At 45.0% G+C, this 15,583-nt stretch overlaps 1 protein-coding gene across 4 annotated transcripts in view; it reads right to left on the reverse strand.

The window, feature by feature from the left end:
- GATA4 (GATA binding protein 4) overlaps positions 1–15,583 on the reverse strand; it is an 80,525-nt gene that overhangs the window by 34,376 nt on the left and 30,566 nt on the right. For all 4 annotated transcript variants that reach the window (XM_036315479.1, XM_036315478.1, XM_036315480.1 and 1 more), the window contains exon 2: positions 13,818–14,882. In XM_036315479.1, the coding sequence (XP_036171372.1) occupies positions 13,818–14,424 (607 nt within the window). In that variant the 5' untranslated portion in view covers positions 14,425–14,882. The remainder of the gene's footprint in view (positions 1–13,817; positions 14,883–15,583) is intronic.

A 15,583-nucleotide genomic window follows, 5' to 3' on the forward strand; every position in this document is an offset into this window, starting at 1 on the left:
AGATAGACCTTATTTATTATTTACATCTTGATTTGAACAAATGTTAAAGAAAACTAGACAAATGGGAAATTTGAACACTGACTGTATATTTAATTATATTAGTGAATGATAGCTAATTTGTATCAGAGTGATACTTGCACTGGGGCTATATTTGTAATACATGCCCTTATATCTTTTGGAGATATAAGTATTTATAGATAAAACAGTAAATTGTCTGGAATGCCCTTCAGAATAACATCATTTGGGGGACGGGCAGAGGGGATGTAGATGAAATACAGCTGGTAATGAGTTGATATTTGTTTAAAGCTGAGGGATGAAGAGTTACTCTCTACTTCTGCATATATTTGAAATTTAACATATTTAAAATTTGTTTAAAAGGCAAGAATTGAACTTAAAATCTCCATCTTCACCTCCATACCTCCTGGTGCTCTGGCTAATCCATCCTAAGGTGTCTCGTGATGCTTACCCGCATAAACAGTACTTTCCCCAGTAATTATCAATATTCTATTCAAGGTCACTCCCATCACTGACCTCACTATTATCACAAAAGAAGGTGGGATTACAAGAGGGTGGGACCCAGCCTCAGAGATCAGATTAGCCACGCCCCTCTTCCTTCCCAGGACAAGGAAGGTAGGATCTGCTTTGGAACTAGGATCAACCTCAATTTTTGCCCCTTCTTCCCATCTCAGCATGGACACAAACCACACGCTGCGCGGTGCCCTACTGCCAAAGCACATGCACTTGAACTCCTCCGAACATCCTCGCAGCATGCCGCTTGCTTCCCATCGCAGCTCTTTCTCTAATTGGGGACGAGTCAGAAATGCAGAGGAAAGGCAGTCATCCCCTTGCAAGAGTGAGGTAAAACAAAACAAAATAGAAAGCCAGTACTTTTTGCCTGTCTACACTCTAACCAAAGTTATACCCAGAATGCTACTCCAATCCTGCCACCCCACTGTTCTCCTTTTATGTCTTCTCTCCCGAAGGCCAAGTTTAAAGTCTTTAGATGCCTCTGCTTCCTTCCCAGCCTGATGCCCTCCCACCTTACACCAGGGACTAACCAGACTTGAGACATCCTCACCCTGGAACATCCTTCCCTCCATGCAGCAAACTCCTAATCATCATTTAGGACTCAACACAGGAATCCCCTCCTCCAGGAAACCTGGTCTGAACTTCCGGTTCCAAGGCCAGTTTAAGAATCCTAGGGGCTCCCGTGGAAGCCAGATTGACCCTGTTACAGCTCTCCATACACTGAGACTGCACATTCACTTTTATCCCCCCCCCCCCCCCCCACCATCACCACCACCACCAGACAGCGAGCTGCTGGCATGCAGAGACCATCTTGTTCATTTCTGATCTCCGAAGTCTAACAAGTGCCCCGCTCACAGGAAGCAGGCAGAAATATTTGCTGGCTGGTTGTTGGATGGAGCAAATGTGTCTGGTACTGGTGTGTGTAACAGAGCTCTACCCTCTGTAGATCTCTACTGCCTCCCAGGAGCTCAGACACTGAATGGGTTTAGTAATAACCAAAAAGCAAAGGAACAATAAACTGAGACCAACTCTGAGGTCACTTAACCCATGGCCTGCTAAAGCTATTTTTACATTTCAGTAGCTATGGATTTTATTATTATAAGAAAAAAATAGCCCTAGCTGGTTTGGCTCAGTGGATAGAGCATCAGCCTGCGGATTGAGGGGTCCCAGGTTTGATTCCGGTCAAGGGCACATGCCAGGGTTGTGGGTTCCATCCCCGTGGGGGACGTGCAGGAGGCAGGCGATCGATGATTCTCTCTCATCATTGATGTTTCTATATCTCACTCCCTCTCCCTTCCTCTCTGAAATCAATAAAAATATATTAAAAACAAACAAACAAAAATTAAAAAGAAAACTGAGCCATCAAACCCAAAATTTCACAGATACTCTCGCTTAAAATGAGGCAGGTTGCCTTGGAAACCTGCTTTACACAGACCGAATGGATGTGAGTGTGATGCAAGCTCATAAAAGTTATGTGTTACTATGGTAGCTTTGGTATGGGGAAGGTCAGCCCACATCAGCTATTATCATGGGGATGCCATAAGACTCTGGATTTTTAATCTCCCAAAGGGCCCTGGAGCAGCCCTTTTTAGCATTTCTGCTCCTGGCTGATTTCTTAACCTTATAAATGCAGACACTCAAGCTAAGAGAGGCATATAAGTGGTCCAGAGTCACCCAGCACGAAAATGAGAGCACAGGACATGAGTTTCAGGGCCTTTGGTGCCAGACCAATGTGGTTTCACCTCAATGATCTCCCCTAAAAAAATGGGTTGGGAGCTACTGCTCACATTTCCCAGCAAATCGGAGCTTCACAAATCACTTCAAGGGGGCAACTGTTGAGAACTTACAAATATGCTCAAGCTTTAAACTGGCTCTGTCTAATATACCGTAAGATTTAAAAAAACTATGTTTTCACACACAACTCTCCCGTTTGATTGGCTATTTATTATTGGCATTTTTGTCAATCAATTCCCATTTTTGCTCTATTTAAGGCAGGGGTGGGGAAATCCTTTTTCTGCTGAGGGTCATTTGCATATTTATAACATCATTCGAGGGCTATTAAATTATCAACTTAAAAATTAGCCTGGCCCTAGCCGGTTTGGCTCAGTGGATAGAGCGTCCACCTGCGGACTGAAGGGTCCCGGGTTCAATTCTGGTTGCAGGCTTGGTCCCTAGTAGGGGGCATGCAGGAGGCAGCCGATCAATGATTCTCATCCTTGATGTTTCTCTCTCTTTCTCTCTCCCTTCTTCTCTGAAATCCATAAAAATAATATTTTAAAAAATTAGCCTGCTATATTTGGTTAAACATTTAATTAACTTACCCCTAATGTGTTGGCAGGGCCAGACCAAATGATTTTGTGGGCCTTATATAGCCTGCAGGATGGATGTTCCCATCCCTGATTTAAGGGATCTTCTGCAGGAGCCAGACTTGGTCACTAATCTTATTAAAACTTTCTTCAATGATGAAATAACTAAACAGTAACTTTTATGGTTGTTTAAACATATAGGTATACACATGCCTGCTGCATATGTATGGTAACTAAAAAGTCAAAAGATTAATGCTTAACAGTGGTTATCTTTGGATGGTAAGATTATCAAATATTTGTGCATTGGTTTATATGAGTTTTTCATTTTTCCATATTAAACATACATCGAGTTTAATAAAACAAGAATTAACTTTTTCTGATACCATTGGAAAAATATGTTTCTTTGTGAAGGCATCTTTTGACCTGGAAAGCATTTTCTTTTTTCAAATAAGTAGTCTTTTCCTATTAAGTGTGCACTCCGTGAGAACCACATTCCTTCTTTAGGGTCAAGTTAAGTTCTCTCCATATGCCAGGGAAAGGTTTTATTTGTTGTTTGTTTTCCCCGCCTACTCAATTTTGAGGGTAACCTGTATTATTGCCTCTCTTTACCTGGTTTGATTTATGGTCTTGGAAGTCAGGTCATTCTTTGCTAGGTCGAAGAAAAAAGAAAAAAAAAGAAGGTTTCCCCACCTAATACCTGATAAAATATCTGAAAAGGTCATTGCAGACCTTGACAGAAACATACAATTTCAAGCCAATCTGATAAAACAGCAACTAGAAAACTTTTATCAGAAGAAAATGTAACTTGCCATTTCCCAGCTCGATTGACTGAACTTTTTTATCTGAAATGACAGACATCATAAGATAGGAAAAGCTGCAGATAAGAAACCAAACTGTGTTGTCTTGAATCAGATCCGATTGTCTGCCCCCGGTTCAAACTCCCACACCTGCTTGAATGGGTCAATGAGCGTCTCTTGGCATGGTCCCTGCGGGGTTTGGAAACATCGCGAAAGTGGTGAACTTTGAGACTTCAGCGTTTATTCTGTGATTATAATTAACCTGCTCACCAGTTGCTATCGATCGATTCTGAATGGAGGTGATAAAGTTTGACTGGATTGCTAGAAGTAGAAACGAAGATTGGAACCGGGAAGAAAAAAGGAAGATTAAGAAAATAATGTAAGGACTGCATTCAATTTTAAGAAGCCACGCTGGGTCTGTGATTGGTTTACTAATCCTCAAAAACTTCCCACCAAATTCTGGTAGTGACTCCTGGATTTACTGTCCTCCAAAATAAAGTGTATCTGTGACTGTTCAACACAGAGCAAGACAGCCTGGCATTCCACACCTGCAGAGGCCTCTCAATGACTTTAAACATATGGAATGACTTACCTGCCTGGATTATATTCCTCCTTTGGGGAAAAAGAAGATATTTAAAGACATGAAGTCAGTTTGGGAGATTCTGCAAAATGCTGAAGGCCAGAAAAGCAAATTCCCTTCATTCAGATAAGAGGCTTGAATATCCCAGTTCAATTCTGATTACAAAGCAGTAATAGATAAAACCATAGGCCCCCTGCCAGAAACGAGAAAGCTTCCACCGAAGGCTTCTGTGTTCAGCTCAGAGCAATGCCACACGTGTAGTCTGGTTGGGGTTTTATTCACTTTCTTGATTCATACCCCTACTCCCACCTTCATTAAAAACATAATTACTATCCCCCATGCCCCCCCCCCATCTTCTCTGCTCCTCCCACAAATACATTTGAATCTACAGAAAAGATGGTTTTCATTTTCGTTTGGGAAAGGTATTTGAGAGCCATATGGTTTTGCTCTTATGCAGCCAAACTACCCTCCCTCCCCCCAGTCTCCCCTCAGTGAGAATCCTCTAGTGTGGAGGGTCTGAATTCTGGGAAATCTCTCTGTAATTCTCTGCACACCAGAATCAGGAGGCTGAAAAGGAAGTTTGTGCAGGGCAGGGATTCCTAACATTGCAAGTTCTGCAGCATCAGAATGAGATGGACGGTCACTCGGGAAGACATTGCACTGGAGAGACATTGGGGGAAGCAGGAAAACACAGAAGAGAAGCTACACCGGGGAGAGGGAGCAGGTGGAGAGCCAAGTAACAGAAAAGCCTAAGGTTTAATTGAGTCCTTCCACCAACACACATCTTCTGTTTCTGCAGGGATAAGGGCTACTGAAAAGTGTGGTAAATGGCGGAAAACACGGTCCTGGAAGTTGGATGTATGTGGGTTCTAAAGCAGAGCTGCCGTGTTCTACCAGTGGGAGCTGGGGCAGATTACTTAATCTTTCTGAGCATCAGTTTCCTACCCAGCAAAATGGAGATAATATCTACTTCTCAGGAGAGACTTAAAAGTCCTTGACAACTTCCTCATTGACCCTTAATAAAGGATCCAACTTCTTACATAGAAATTGCACATATATAATGCAAGATACGGGCATATATGTAGCACAGGATATAGGTTACTATCCCTAAAAAGTTATTAGGTAGCCCGGCCGGTGTGGTTCAGTGTTGAGTGTCGACCTGTGAACCAGGAGGTCACTGTTCGATTCCTGATCAAGGCATATGCCCGGGTTGTGGGCTTGATCCCCAGTGTGGGGCGTGCAAGAGGCAGCCGATAAATGATTCTCATCATGGATGTTTCTATCTCTCTCTCCAAAGTCAGTAACAAAATTTATTTTTAAAAAGTTATTAGCTAGTTTCCAAACATTAATGTACCCAACCTTGAACTTTTATTTCATACAACTTAAAACAGACCAGAGGTTATTCCTATTATAACCCCACTCATATTCTCTTTCCTACCTTCTTTCTTTAGAAGGAGACAAAGGAGTAGCTCCTAGGTAGCCAATAAATGTTTAAATAATTCTTCATGGAGTGTGTTACATGAGACCAAGGTCAATACAATAGAGACACTCATTCCCAAACCATGAGCGAGCATGATTGCCCCTTATTCTGAATGTTCAGGCCAACAAGGCACCAGCAGACAAACACTTTTAGATGTCAAAAAGGCCCCTTCAAGTTTTTGAAGCAGCAGCAGCATCCCGGGTCTTCAAGAATTGCCCTCTTCTGGAGCAAAGCAATGATAAAACCAGCGATCCTGCCTCTTTCTTATGCAGACAGAAGCAGCAACATTTGTAACTCGCTTCAGCTCTAAATTGCATACAATTCAATTGTCTTAAAAGAACAGGCTGAAAGGAATTGGCTAAAGGTTTTACCTTGCCCTGGAAAACAGTAATTTGTTTTCTAACACAATCCCATCATTGCCCTAGGATAGTGGTTTTGGGGAAATCTAGCCCCAATATAACCCGAGGGAGGGAGAAGTGCTCACACCTGTGAATGTGCCCAAGAGGGGAGCCATGTCAGTGTGGGGGTGGGGGCAATTGACAATTGCTGCCTGAGATCTGCTACCCCATAGATACTGAGAGTAGGAAAAGGGTTTCTGTCCCTTCAGTAAAGCAATCTGTTGGATAGCAAAAATCAAAAGCCGAATTCAATAAACATTTGTTTTGAAGTACTTTTCCTACACATCCATAAACTAAATATAGAACCCCATTAAAAAAGGGGAAGTTAATTCATGGCTACTGTATGCCCCTTTAAAAACTTAATTGGTTTAGCCCTAGCTAGGTTGCTCAGTGGATAGAGCCTCAGCCTGCGGACCAAAGGGTCCTGGGTTCGAGTCCGATCAAGGGCATGTACCTTAGTTGCAGGCTCCTCCTGGCCAGGGCCCTGGTTGCCTGCTTGCAGAAAGCAACCAATCGATGTGTTTCTCTCACATCGATATTTCTTTTTGTCTTACCCGCTTTCTTCCACTCTTTCTAAAAAAATCAATGGAAAAATATCCTCTGGTGAGGATCCAAATATATATATATGATATTTATTTATATTTATTTATTTTTAATATTTTTATTGATTTCAGAGAGGAAGGGAGAGGGAGAGAAAGATAGAAACATCAATGATGAGAGGGAATCATTGATCGGCTACCTCCTGCATGGCCCCTACTGGGGATCGAGCCAGGAACCCAGGCTTGTGCCCTTGACCAGAATTGAACCAGGTTCAGTGCACTCTATCCACTGAGACAAACCAGCTAGGGTGAGGGTGATCTTTAAAAACAAAAACTTTATTGGTTTAACTTTTTAAATTGGTAATATACTCACATGGTTCACAAATGAAAAGGTTGCATTTGCACATTCATTTTCACAGCAGCATTATTCACAAGTCAAGAGGTGGAAACAACTCAAGTGTCCAAGATGGATGAATGAATACACAAAATACATACAATGGACATTATTCGGTGTTAAAAAGGAAGGAAACTCTGCCATGCTACAATAGAGATGAACATTGAGGACAATATGCTCAGGGAAATAAGCCAGTCACAAAAGGACAAATACTGTAGTGTATGATTCCACTTATATGAGATACTTAGACTAGTCAAATTCAAGGGGCAGAAAGTAGACTGGTGGTTGCCAATTCCTAAGAGACTGGGAAATGAGCAGATGTTTAATGGGCACAGTTTCGGTTTTGCAAGAGGAAAAAGTTCTGAAAATCTGTTTCACAACAATGCGACTATACTTAACACTGGTGACACATACACTCCGGGGTAAAATAAAATAAAACTTAACTTTAACCTCCCTGTATTCTAAATGGATTTTCTTGTTATTTAAGGGATTCAAAATTAAGCACAAAGTTACTGTTAAGAATGGTTAAGAAGTTTTAAAAATTCAAAAAGTTCCAAGGTATAGAAGGTGAAAATTCATTTCCACCCTTATGCTTCCTTCACTGGCCCTGCTATCCCCCCCATGAGCAATCAAGGGTACAAATTCCCTGTGCATACTATTTCCAGAGACAAACTAAGTCTTTTCAAAGACACATAACCTTTTTTATTTTTTTTTTACACAAATATTGTGCCACACACACATCCTGCACTTACAATGTCTTGGAGAGGACTCCATACCATAAACATAATGAACTTCTGAATGTTTATGCTTTCATGATATCCTATTGTTTGCCTGTGCCATATGTATACAAACAGCCCCTTAATAATGCACACTTGGAGTATTTCCATTTTTTTTTTTACTACAATGAGTGCTGCAACTAATATGTGCCAGTTTATTTCTAGAATAAATTCCTAGAAGTTGAATTTCTGAGTGAATAGTAACCTACTTTGTAATCTGTTGGCTATCACCAAGGGCTCTCATAATGGTTGGACCAATTTACACTCCCACCCACAGGTATCAGACTTCCTGTTTCCTCGCACCTCAGAGTATGTTTGTTTTCTTAGCGAATTTAAGTAAAAAAATAAAAAATTTAAAAAAATGGGGAGGGATACAGAAGAAAGTGTTATCGAAAACTGTCTCCTGTGCATGCATCACTCCACCTGAGTGCTTAGAAAGTGCCTAGCAAATGTGGCCTGACCTTTTGATGAGACACAATTGGGCAGGTGACAGGTCTCCACACACCTTTTCCATTTAATTGGTTCTCAGCTGAGCACCACAGACCAGCCCAAGGCTGACTGACCTGCTCAGGGTGGTAACCGGAAAGTTAAACAACTTTGGTTTTCTCAAAGACTGACAAATCATTCTCTAGCCAAACACACTACTTTAAGAGTTGGGACAAAAAAAAAAAAAGTTGATCTTATACTGTTTCTTTTATAAATGAACCGGCTCTGAAAGCAACTGGCCTCATTGATAAGCAGTCCCCAAAAGATCAAGAGAACACCTCAGAATTTTCCTCTGACTTACACCATAAGCTCAGAATACAGTGAAAGAGGCAAAGTTTTTAAAGAAACCATCTGGGTAACATAGAGTCATATACAAGTATTTCACTGTATTGTTAATTTTTTTAACCAACCCTTTAAATCAGTGGTTCTCAACCTTCCTAATGCCGCGACCCTTTAATACAGTTCCTCATGTTGTGGTGACCCCCAACCATAAAATTATTTTCGTTGCTACTTCATAACTGTAATTTTGCTACTGTTATGAATCATAATGTAAATATCTGATATGCAGGATGTATTTTCATTGTTACAAATTGAACATAATTAAAGCATAGTGATTAATCACAAAAACAATATGTAATTATATATGTGTTTTCCGATGGTCTTAGGCGACCCCTATGAAAGGGTCCTTTGATCCCCAAAGGGGTCGCGACCCACAGGTTGAGAACCGCTGCTTTAAATTATTCAAAAATTTTGAGATCCTTTGAAAATATTATAACTGATTGTTTCTCTATTATACAAAAGAACTGTCATTTTATAATAAATTATATTTTAATAGTGTTTCCAGTAACATCTACCAAAATGCCATTTCCTTCAAGGCATATTTTCATATAATTTCCATTGTTCCCTTTTCAGCCTTATGTATTTACAAGCATTAATTGGTACAAAAACCAACTTTGTGTTGTAATGTACATGCAATAAAATACTCGTTTTATTAATAGTACCTTTCCACCAGTTTTGACAAATTGCTCTACCTGTGTAACCACTGTGATTGGTTTCTTTAAAAGAAGGCAGATACATTACCCTACTATAGCTATTTCACATGAACACAAACACAGACCTGCAACATAAAACGCAAGAATTCCTTGCACAGCTCCACTGGCCGATGGCAACGCAGTCTCAGAACTTTCAGTGCCCAGGGGTTTATTATTAAGACAAACCATGTCCCTATTCCATTTCAACAACTACAATCAAGTGTGAGAAAGTGTTCTCAAACTTAATACCGGCTCACCTGGAGCAGCACAAGGTTAGAAGGCCACAGACGTTTGCCTTTTAGATATCTGTGTACACAGTCGCTCTCACCCTCACTTATCCACCCCGTGACTTCTGCAATCTCAACAGTTCCAGTGGTTTCCCAAAGTTTCCAGAACCTTCTCCCACACTGCTCACTCTTTTCTGAGGCTCCCCAGTTGGCCTCCTCAGTGGCCATTGTGTGCAGTTTGACCTGGGCAGAGGACTGAGGCAATTGCCTCCTAGATCTCTTCTCAAATATTTGCTAAGTGCCTGGCATGTGCCAGGCACTTAAATATGAGTAAGACTCTGTACCTGCCCTCACTAAGGTCACATAATTCCATTAATGCAGCCTAATTAACGATTTCAATTGTTGTTTAGGGTCAAGGCTCATATTGAACTTGGAATGAATTAAGTTCATATACATTGCAGTCAAGGTAGAAAAATTCCTTCCAACTTAAGTGCAGGGCTTTACAGAGGCCTCTATTAGCTTTTATTACTTTGATTTTTACCTTATTAAAAATCCAACATAAGTATTCTGGCAAGATATTGTTAATACTAAGGAGATTCATATTATAGAAAAAATAGAGGTGTGTTCTTATTTTTCCTCATTAAAATTACAAACAGTTTTGGAGTGAAGGGTGGTTTTACCTATGGTGATAAATACCAAGCTATGTTGTATCATTCATGGTACTACAGTGTGATAGTAAATGGGCATAACTTTTTTTCTTTTTTCTTTTTATTCTTCTTCTTTTTTTAATTCTCAACCAAGGGTATTTTTCCATTGATTTTTTTTTAGAGAGGGTGGAAGGGGTGGGAGGGAGAGAGGGAGGGAAAAAAACCCCACATCGATGTGAGAGAGACACATGATTGGTTGCCTCCTGCACTTGCCCAATTGGGGCCAGGGATAGAACCTGCAACCCAGGTACATGCCCTTGACCCGAATCAAGCTGGTGACCCTTCAGTGTGCAGGTCAACATTCTAACCACTCAGACACACCGGCCAGGGCTTCTTTTTTCTTTTCAATTTGCAGGTGCTTTTCCTGGCGAACTCCTACTCAACCTTCAAGGCCAAATGGAGATGGCACCACTTAGGTGCAGGCTTCCAGATTCCTAGACAAAGGGAAGAACAACCTCTTTCTTCTCTCCTTTGCTCTGAGCTCATTACTGTAGCATGCTGCTGGGTCACTTACCCATTTTCATGTCTGTTTAGGGTGATCAACCATCCTCATTTGTTAGGGACTGTCCTAGGTTTAACATTAAAATTCCCAAGTCCTGGAAGACCCCTCAGTCCTGAGCAAATCAGGAAAATTGGTCACTCCACATGAGAGTGTGAGACTGTTTAATGAAATAGCCATCGTTAATGAGGGGCCAAGTGCTTCACAAACATTACCTTGTTTTTCTTATTTAAGAGAACACTAAAAGTAGTTACATTATCCTTTTCTAAAGAAAAAGAGAGGAGACAGAGAGAGGTAAGTAACTTGCCCAACCAAGACCACAGGGACACGTGAAATTGAATCTAGGTTTGCCTGAGTCACACCATCACACTATATGGCCATCTTAGGGCCTGGTGGCAACTCTACACAGCAAGCTCTCAGTAAACACTGAAGAATCAGTACTTCTCTATCATCATCCTTCTATCAGCCACTGCCAGCTAATGTGCCAGGATTGGTCTTGAGAAAGCTACCAGGCATTTTCAGGAGGATCCATGTGATAGGAGGAACATATAAAAACCCAGTGACCCATGCCCTAGCTGGTATGGCTCAGTGGATAGACTGTCAGCCTATGAACTGAAGGGTCCCAGGTTCAATTCTGGTCAAGGGAACATGCCCAGGTTGCAGGCTCCACCCCCAGTGGTGGTGGTGGTGGGGTGGGGGGGGCATGCAGGAGGCAGCCTATCAATGATTCTCTCTTATCATTGATGTTTCTATCTCTCCCTTTCCCTTCCTTTCTGAAATCAATAAAAACATTTAAAAAAAACAAAAAACAAAAAACACCCATTTACCCTAACTTGCTTATATCTAAGTGCCACCTGAAGATGTGAATGCCAACCAATTCAACCTGCCTCATGTTCCCTCACAATTATAACCCGGAATCTTTCATGACTGGCCCATTTAAAACACTTGGCTATGTGCAGAAGAGACAATCAAGTTGTGAGACCAGACCCAAGGGCTGTCTTCAGGTGGGACTCCCTGAGCTGGTGGGACAGAGCAGAGTGCTGGGAAGACAGCCACACTTCTTGGCAAGAGAGCACTCTTTGGAGGTCAGCTTGCCATCTGCTGACACTGGAATTTGGGAAACAGTACTTCTCCAACAGCCTCCTGCACGGTAGGGGCTACATTCTAGGATCGAAATACTCACTGCCTGCACTCACACCGTTTTTGTTTTCTGCATGGTTGCAGTTGTAATTCTGATGATCCAGGAAGTATCGTCCATTTTTAGCTTTTGACCTCTTTTTTTCCCCTAACCAAACACTAAATTCTCCTCCAGGATTATAGGGGCTAGGAATCAACCTCCCCACCCCACCTCCAAGTTAAAAGAAGTGGAATTAGGGGACACTTTTATTTTTCTTTAGTTGAGAAAGAGAGAAACATTGATTTGTTGTTCCACTTATTTATGCATTCATTAATTGATTCTTATATGTGCCCTAACTGGAGATGGAACCAGCAACCTTGGCATTTCAGGACGATGCCCTAACCAACTGAGCCACCCAGCCAGGGACCTCTTTTAAAACAGAAGTTAGAGAGAAAGCCAGAGTTCTAAGAATGCAGGGCAAAGTGCCCCACCCCACCCGCACAACCACCGGAGCGGCCATTGTATGGAGATGTGGGGCACGCTCTCTCTCTCAGGTCCTCCCGAAGGCTCCGGAGGTCCCCTCCTCCCCTGGGGTGTGCCGTCTGGCTCCCCTGCGAGGGGGAGGGGGAAACGAGGAGCCACAGACCCAGCTCCGGCGCCACTTCCACGGTTAATCAGTTCACATGAGATGTGTATTTGGCTGGATTCCCCGGGGGACCTTCCCTGGCCACCCAGGGTCAGAGAATAATTTAAAAGCTCTTCAAAGCACGGATCCTTCTCCGAGCCAGCCCAAGACTGGAAACCTGGGAGGGACAGGCTTTCCTCTTCAAAGTGAGAACAAATGTGAAAGGATTTAGCACTTAGTAGGTAGTCAATAAATGTTAACTTTGTTTCTCCAGTCTGGGCCTCCCCTCCCCCACAAGAGCCAGCGCCATCCACACCCTAGCTCGGCCCCGAGGTCGTTTGCATTTTTAATCAGAAGTTGCCACTTCCCTTCCCCAACCAGCCCAAAGCACCGAGGCCCTTTCTCAGATTTCATTTTGTTCATCTATAAATCAGGGCAGGGGGGCACGCGCCTGGCGTCTTTCCCAGGTGTGACATTCAAATGAAATATTACATTGTGCCCATGACGATGATTAGTTCTAACCGCAGCCCGTGGATACGGAGACGGTCTGCGTTCACGTCGGTCTCTGTTCAAGGCGGGTATGTATGATTAAAGAAACCTCTCTGAGTTTCCCTTGTTTCCGGACACTGACCAGCCTGCCTTTTATAGATACTCCTGGGCACATAGGTCTCGGCAAAGCGACAATACGCTCTGTCCCGGAGGCCCACGCCTGAAGCCGGCCCCAGTTCCACCCATCTCCATCGCTCCGGTCCCGCCTTTGTTCCGGGTGTGAAAGCCCGGCAGCAAAATCATCTGCCACCCCGAGGGATCCTCCAACTGGGCCGCCAAATGGCCCAGGAGATCTTGGCTGCCAAGCCCGACGTAATCGGTTCCCTGCGGAGGACCGAGCGAGGGCCTGGAGGAAATGAGGCAGAAACCCAGCGATCGCCAGCGCTGTCCTCCGGGGGGCTCCCGGCTGCTTCCCTCCCGGAGCCCGTCCGCCTCCCGCAGGCACCGTGCCGGGCGCAGCCCCGGGCGCACTGCGCTCAGCCAGCCCCGACGTCTGGGCTGCTCGCAGGACTCTTTCCGACTGACACCTGCGATCTCCTCTCAGGGCGAGCCTGTCCTCACTTGGCAGAATGTGGGTTCCTTGGGACTGCGACCTTCACCCCACCATCGCCCCACGCCACCAGCTTCTACCTTTCTGGTTTGCTTTGCTTAGAAACTCACGCGTAAGAACACACCCCCCGACCCTCCCCACCCTGTGAAAATTAAATGTCCCAAACAGGGCTCTGGACAGCCTCTGCTCTGGTCCCCATCTGGCTCCCGTATTCGCATCAGTACTCACCGAGATTGGGGTGTCGAGCGGCGGGGTTCGCGCGTCCGGGCAGGCTGTGCAGGACCGGGCTGTCGAAGGGACCCGCGGAGGCGGCGGCGGCTGCGGCCCAAGACGCCCCCACGTCGGCCATGTAGGCGGGGTACGGGCTGGAGTAGGAGCCTGCGAAGCCGGCGCGCCCGTACTGCTCGCGCCCAGCCAGGCCTGCGCCCGCTGCCCCGCCGCCCGTGCTGTAGGCGGCGGCCTCCCGGGCCGCGGCGGCGGCGGCGGCAGCTGCCAGGGACCCGGTGGTGCCCGGGAAGGAGAAGCGCGGCGACACGGGCGGCGGGGTATAGGCCGCTCCCTCCTGGCTCCAGACGGGGCTGCCCTGTTGGGTCCCGGGCCCAGCACCCGACGGGGCCGCGCCCGTGCTGCCGCCGGAGGTGGCTCCGGACGCGGCGCCTCCGCCTCCGCCCTGGAGGTAGGACAGGCCCAGCACCGAGGAGGGCACCCGCGGCGTGGGCACATAGACCGGCGAGGACGCGGCGCCCGCACCGTGCATGAAGGCTCCGGGGCCGCCCGCCTCGTACGCCCCAGGAGGGGGCGCGTGGTTGGCGGCCATGGCCAGGCTCTGGTACATCCTCCCTGCGAGCGAGCTCTTGGCTTCTGAGTCCTCTCACTCGCGGGTCAAGGTGCAATGAGCGGAAAGAAAAATAATAATCACAAAAAAAAAAATGTACAGGTGAGGGAGGGACTGTCACAAAAATGAAGATAAAAAACCAAATGCTGCTTCTCAAATCCTTCAAAAATATATACGCATGGAATCCATCATCGAGCAAAAGACTTGTTTACTCAAGAAAACCCCAAATTAAAGGTTTGGTTCTTCCCGGAGATGGTGGTGAAGGGGCCGAATCCGCCCCGGGGCCTGGAGGTCAGGAGCGCCTAGGGGTGGGAGATGCCAGGCAGGGGGTCTAGGCTGGGGTGTGGGAAACCGGGCCTTCGGGTCCCGCCAGAGCCGTCGCTGCTCCGTCTTCAGGACGCCGCGGCCTGGGGCGCGGGCTCAGGCTGCCTCCTTTCCTGCTCGCTGCAGTCGCTGTCCTAGAGGGAAGAGGGAAGGGAGAGAAGTTCAGCCTGAGCTTTCAGCGCCCACTTTCCCAGGCTTAGTGGCTTCTCCTGCACCGCAAACGCAGTCGCCACTCTTGGGTCCAGCTCTTGAAGCCACGCGGTTCCAAGGAAGAGGCAGTCTTTGTTTTTCGGAGGCCATGGGGGATCTGACGAGTCCTGGGGAGGGGTCCCTTGGGAATGTGGGCTTCCCGATGATTGGACATGGAATTATTGGTTGTGATCTAGGCCAACTTTTTTTTTGTATTGATTGCCAGAAAGGATTTTCTTTTACCCTATTATTAACCATATTATTGTCCCAATACATATTTTATATATCCAAGAATTTAAGGTTTCCCTGGAGTGCCTGGGACCCAGGAAATTTCACTTATCTTCTCTGTCCCCCTACCTATTCCTACGTTTACCTGGCCACGAAAGAACTTTACATTGCCCACGGAAAACAAAGACAAACTTTATTAAAACCCAGCAACCTAGGAAATTTTTGTTTGTAATTTTCAACTAGAGGTAGGATCTAGTTTCAATAAATGACCAGTGTCTGTTACATCTCAGTGAAAAGGATTGTGGAATCTCACACTATATACCATGTGGATATCATATCAGACAGGATATATGTTTCTTGCAAATAGTTACATATTTTAGAGATGTTGCAGATTGGACAGTAAGACCAAGAAAGTGAG

This window comes from Myotis myotis, unplaced genomic scaffold, assembly GCF_014108235.1.
Source record: "Myotis myotis isolate mMyoMyo1 unplaced genomic scaffold, mMyoMyo1.p scaffold_m19_p_6, whole genome shotgun sequence".
Taxonomy (NCBI): Eukaryota; Metazoa; Chordata; class Mammalia; order Chiroptera; family Vespertilionidae; genus Myotis; species Myotis myotis.